Source organism: Cucurbita moschata, unplaced genomic scaffold, assembly GCF_002738365.1.
Source record: "Cucurbita moschata cultivar Rifu unplaced genomic scaffold, Cmos_1.0 Cmo_Scf00014, whole genome shotgun sequence".
Taxonomy (NCBI): domain Eukaryota; kingdom Viridiplantae; phylum Streptophyta; class Magnoliopsida; order Cucurbitales; family Cucurbitaceae; genus Cucurbita; species Cucurbita moschata.
The window spans coordinates 2,727,941-2,732,299 of NW_019268530.1; the positions used below are offsets into that span (position 1 = coordinate 2,727,941).

Sequence of the window (4,359 nt, forward strand, 5' to 3'; positions counted from 1 at the left end):
TTTTTTTTTTTTTTTTTTTTTTCATAAATGGCATACATGAGATGATCTCGAGAAAATCTTTAACTTGAAGAGATCATGTTAGTTATCTCTAGGGTTGTTTGACTCCTTTTTCTCTACCCAAGGATATATACTGTGAGCCGTTCTTATTTCTCTCTTACCTACTTATATAGCGTTTCTTTCAAAAATCTCTCTCTGCCCTTGTTTTCTAAAACCTTCTCTTAAAACCGAGGCCAGAGGCTCGAGCATACGTCGCTTGGCCGTAGGCGACGCAAGAACGAATTGGCTTAACTCACTTGTCGTTGGAAAATAAGTGCCGCACAATCGCAAGTCTACTGCCATCCAAAGTACATGTCTTTTATGATAATATTATTATTTTTTATTATATGAAAATCCAAAAGGAACTAACGAAACATATAAATTACGCAAAATTAAAAGAAAATTTACTCGACTAATTTACAGAAATAAGTAATCCATAAAAAATAAAAAATAAAAATAATTACCATAATAATAATTTGAAGAACATATTTGAAGAACAAAGATTCACTTTTAGCATTTTTATATGTTGCAAAAAGAAAAGGAATCAATAATAATAATTATTATTATTTGTTTTTTTATGATTTTTTTACATAATTTATTTTGCCTTTTCTCTGACATATACTTTTTTTCCACTTTATAAGAATTTCCCGAGGAAAAAAAAGGAAAAAAAACCATTATTCCCATTTTTTAATTTTCCATAAATGGCCATAACATCATGAATCCATGATTCATACATACATGTATGAATAAACTCATACATCCATTCATATGATGCCATGAGTATGCCACATGCGAATGCTCTGCTACCAACGAGGCCGCTTCCTCTGAAATTTCTCTCTCTGTTCTCCCGCTATAAGTACTCTCCCTCTCGAGGCGGTTTCCCATCTCTAATTTCGATTCAATTTTGAAATTCAGACGAAAAAACCATCTGGGTCATAATGGGCGAGGTGATTCACCTCGATTCTCGCTCTGTTTCTCTTCTTCACTGCAGTTTTAGGGTTAACTGTTAACAGTTTTTGTTCTGTATGTGTTCATCGTTCTTTTTGGGGGTTTTGTTTCAGGCCGTGCAGAATAAGAAGAAGAACCAGAATGAGAAAAACGGAGATGGAGGAGGCGGCGGAGGCGGCGGAGGGAAGAAGAAGGAGGACAATCCATTCACTGTGGTTCTGAAAGTCGACATGCATTGTGAAGGCTGTGCCAACAAAATCATCAAATGTGTTAAAGGATTTGAAGGTAATGATCATAATGGCTATGGCGGATTTCTGTATTTCTCTGTTTTTTATCGCTTCGATTTTCCTCATCTGGTTGTTCCCTGTTTTGGTAATCGTTTGACACTTCCGTTTTCGATTTTCCCCTTTTCCGCCATTACGGACCAATGAATTGATAGTGCTATGTTTTTCAAATATCCGAATGGGGAAACAAAATAACCTTAAATCGGATTTCGTTTCCGTAATCGGCAATGCAAGAATCTGACCCTATGAATGGGACTCTGTTTTAGCTCTGTTTTGCTCTGTTTCGTATGTTCTTCAGGTGTGCAGTCTGTGAAAGCTGAGTTTGAAGGCAACAAACTGACGGTGATAGGAAAAAAAATCGACGCATCGAAACTGAGAGAGAAGCTTTCAAACAAGACGAAGAAGAAAGTAGATTTGATTTCGCCGCAGCCCAAGAAGGAAAAGGACTCGAAACCGAAAGAAAACGACGGCGGCGACAACGACGGCGACCAGACCTTCACCAGTAACAACAAACCCGACAAGAAAACAGAGGAGAATAAGAACAAACCCAAAGAGGTAATCTGAAAAAGGAATTGGTCCCCGTCTGAGATCGTGTTGTTTGATTCCTTTTGTTGGGTGTTTTTCAGCCGCCGGTGACGACGGCAGTGCTGAAGGTAACGCTGCACTGCCAGGGCTGTATAGAGAAGATTCAGAGAGCAACATCCAAATTCAAAGGTCGGAGATTAACCAACAGTTCAGTAAACAAAAGGGTTTGATTTAATTGAATCTGATCTGATTTCAATTAATCACAGGTGTTCAAGAGATGTCAGTGGATAAACACAAGGATTTGGTGACAGTGAAGGGCACAATGGACGTTAAGGCCTTAACTGGAACCTTAAAAGAGAGACTAAACCGATCAGTTGAAATTGTCCCAACCAAGAACAAAAACAACAGCGACAACAACAACGACGACACCCCGGCCAAGGACATCGACAAGAACAATACCGAAGGCGGTAGCAACAGTAACGGAGCAGGAAAGAAGAAGAAGAAGGGCATTAATGGTAACGGTAAAGACAAGGAAGAGAATGTCATGGATGGGATGATGGAAGGGAACAAAATGGAGTATATGGGAATGGGGATTGGAGGGATCGGGTACGAATACGGTCATTGGGTCGGGGTTGGGATTGGGTATGGGTACGGGTACGATGCGAGCGAGGTCGTGGGGGAGAATTTACATGCGCCACAGATGTTTAGCGACGAGAATCCAAATGCTTGCTCGATAATGTAACAATAATGAATTTGGAAGAGGAAGAGTGTAAAAAGTGTAGTATTTTAGGGGTTTTGTTTGTTTGGTTAGTGAGAAAATGAGAGAAAATGAAAGAAAAAAGAGACCTAATGAAGTGTGTTTTATGTTGTTTGTGTATATTAATGTTTTATGTCCATTTTTATTATTTTTATTTTGGAGGGAAATTTAAAAATCCAAAATTTATTTTATTTTATATTTTTTGTAAATTATGCAAATTAAAATAAAATAATTTTCTCTCTCTCTCTCTCTCTAGGAATAGGTTTGAAAAGTAGGTGGAGAAGAGAGAGAGCATGATTGGGTCACTGAATAGCCGAGAGTGGGCCCCACGCGCCTTACATATCATAGTTCCCATACCCAAAATACCCCCACTGCCTCTAATTCCTTATTTCCTTAATCCACATTTTTTAAATATTTATTTTGGCCTCCACATAAATAAAAACCATTTATTATTCGATCGTAACGAATACGATATTGTCCTCTTTGAGCTTTTCCTTTCGAGTTTCACATTAAGACTTTAAAACGTGATATTGTCCTCTTTGAGCTTTTCCTTTCGAGTTTCACCTTAAGGCTTTAAAACGCGTATGACAAGTGAAGATTTTCACACTCTTATAAACAGTGTTTTATTCTCCTCCGCAACCAATATGGGACATCACAATCCGTGACTCGAATAGAGTCTACAACATAATCTAACTCAATCCTCGAATTGGGTTGTTCGATATTTTTTTAATTATTTAAAAAAATTATACTCAATCTACGGTACGTGTTACGTTATAAAATGAAATTAAGTTAAATTATAATTTTTTTAAAAAAAAAATTTTAAAAAAAAATAGGGTGAAAAATGTAGGGGTGCCCTAAAAAAGAAGGTAGAATTTGTTTGGTAACTGCCTTACTCCACCATAGGACAAACAATGTGTCCTTTAGCTTCATTACCTTTCTGCCAATTCCTTTGTACCAAAAACATCCTTTTTTTTTTTTAATTCTTTTTCTTTTCAAACCATTAATCATTTAAATTTTGTTTCTATAAAACACTACAACCCATCGCTCGTGATGATATAGTAGGATCGCTCGTGGTGATTTACTTAAATACTCGCCACGAGCAATGTCTAGTAGTGGTGGGATCAATGTGGTTGTTGTCCACACAGTCATCAATCATGGGGTGGCTTCGTCGACATCCCTTGTAGAAGTAAATGGCACCACACGAACAACCGAACGAGTTGTTGTTGGTGTCATTGATGACGGCTCGTGGGATTTATGCGTTAGTTTCAAATTTCATGACACCGCTTGTACAAGTAAATTAAGTGAAAGAAAGCCTGTGAAACTTCGAAAAAAAAAAAAGTAAAAAAAAACTCAATTAATTAAAAAATTCAAATGGTGCCCGTCTAAACTCACCACTAGAAGATATTATTCTTTTGACTCGTTATGTATCACTGTCAGTCTCACGGTTTTATAAGAAATGTTTCGTTCCCTCCCACGTGGGATTTAACACAAATTGATATGAAAAAAATTCATACATTTTTCCGATCAAGAGTTCTTTTAAAACTTTTTAAAGTTTATAGATATTATTGAAATGTCGATTATAAAAGTTTTTTTTTTATATATAATTTATTTATTAGACAAAGGAAAAAAAATAATAAATCAAAAGTTGATAATGAGTCAGCATGTGATGTTCATCATGATGCCCATCATGTCCATCCCATCATCCATTTTTTATTTTTTATTTTCTTTTTTTACCCTTTACTTTGGACTCTTGAGAGTAAAAAAAAAAAAAAAAAAAAAAAAAAAAAAAAAAAAAAAAAAAAAAAAAAA

The 4,359-nt window shown here is 36.0% G+C and overlaps 1 protein-coding gene across 1 annotated transcript; it reads left to right on the forward strand.

Annotated features, from left to right (window-relative positions):
* The first annotated feature begins 799 nt into the window (after positions 1-799).
* On the forward strand, positions 800-2,687 carry LOC111452372 (heavy metal-associated isoprenylated plant protein 3-like). Its single transcript, XM_023093052.1, has 5 exons — positions 800-983; positions 1,098-1,269; positions 1,567-1,823; positions 1,895-1,982; positions 2,060-2,687. The coding sequence occupies exons 1-5, from the start codon at positions 975-977 to the stop codon at positions 2,533-2,535; spliced, it is 1,002 nt and encodes a 333-aa protein (XP_022948820.1). The 5' UTR covers positions 800-974; the 3' UTR covers positions 2,536-2,687.
* Positions 2,688-4,359: the final 1,672 nt, after the last annotated feature.

What these genes read in the sequence shown, in the direction of transcription:
- LOC111452372 (XM_023093052.1), top strand. An exon ending in ATGTGTTAAAGGATTTGAAG is followed by an intron (nt 1,270 to 1,566) that starts GTAATGATCATA and finishes TATGTTCTTCAG; the next exon opens with GTGTGCAGTCTGTGAAAGCT. An exon ending in ATAAGAACAAACCCAAAGAG is followed by an intron (nt 1,824 to 1,894) that starts GTAATCTGAAAA and finishes GGTGTTTTTCAG; the next exon opens with CCGCCGGTGACGACGGCAGT.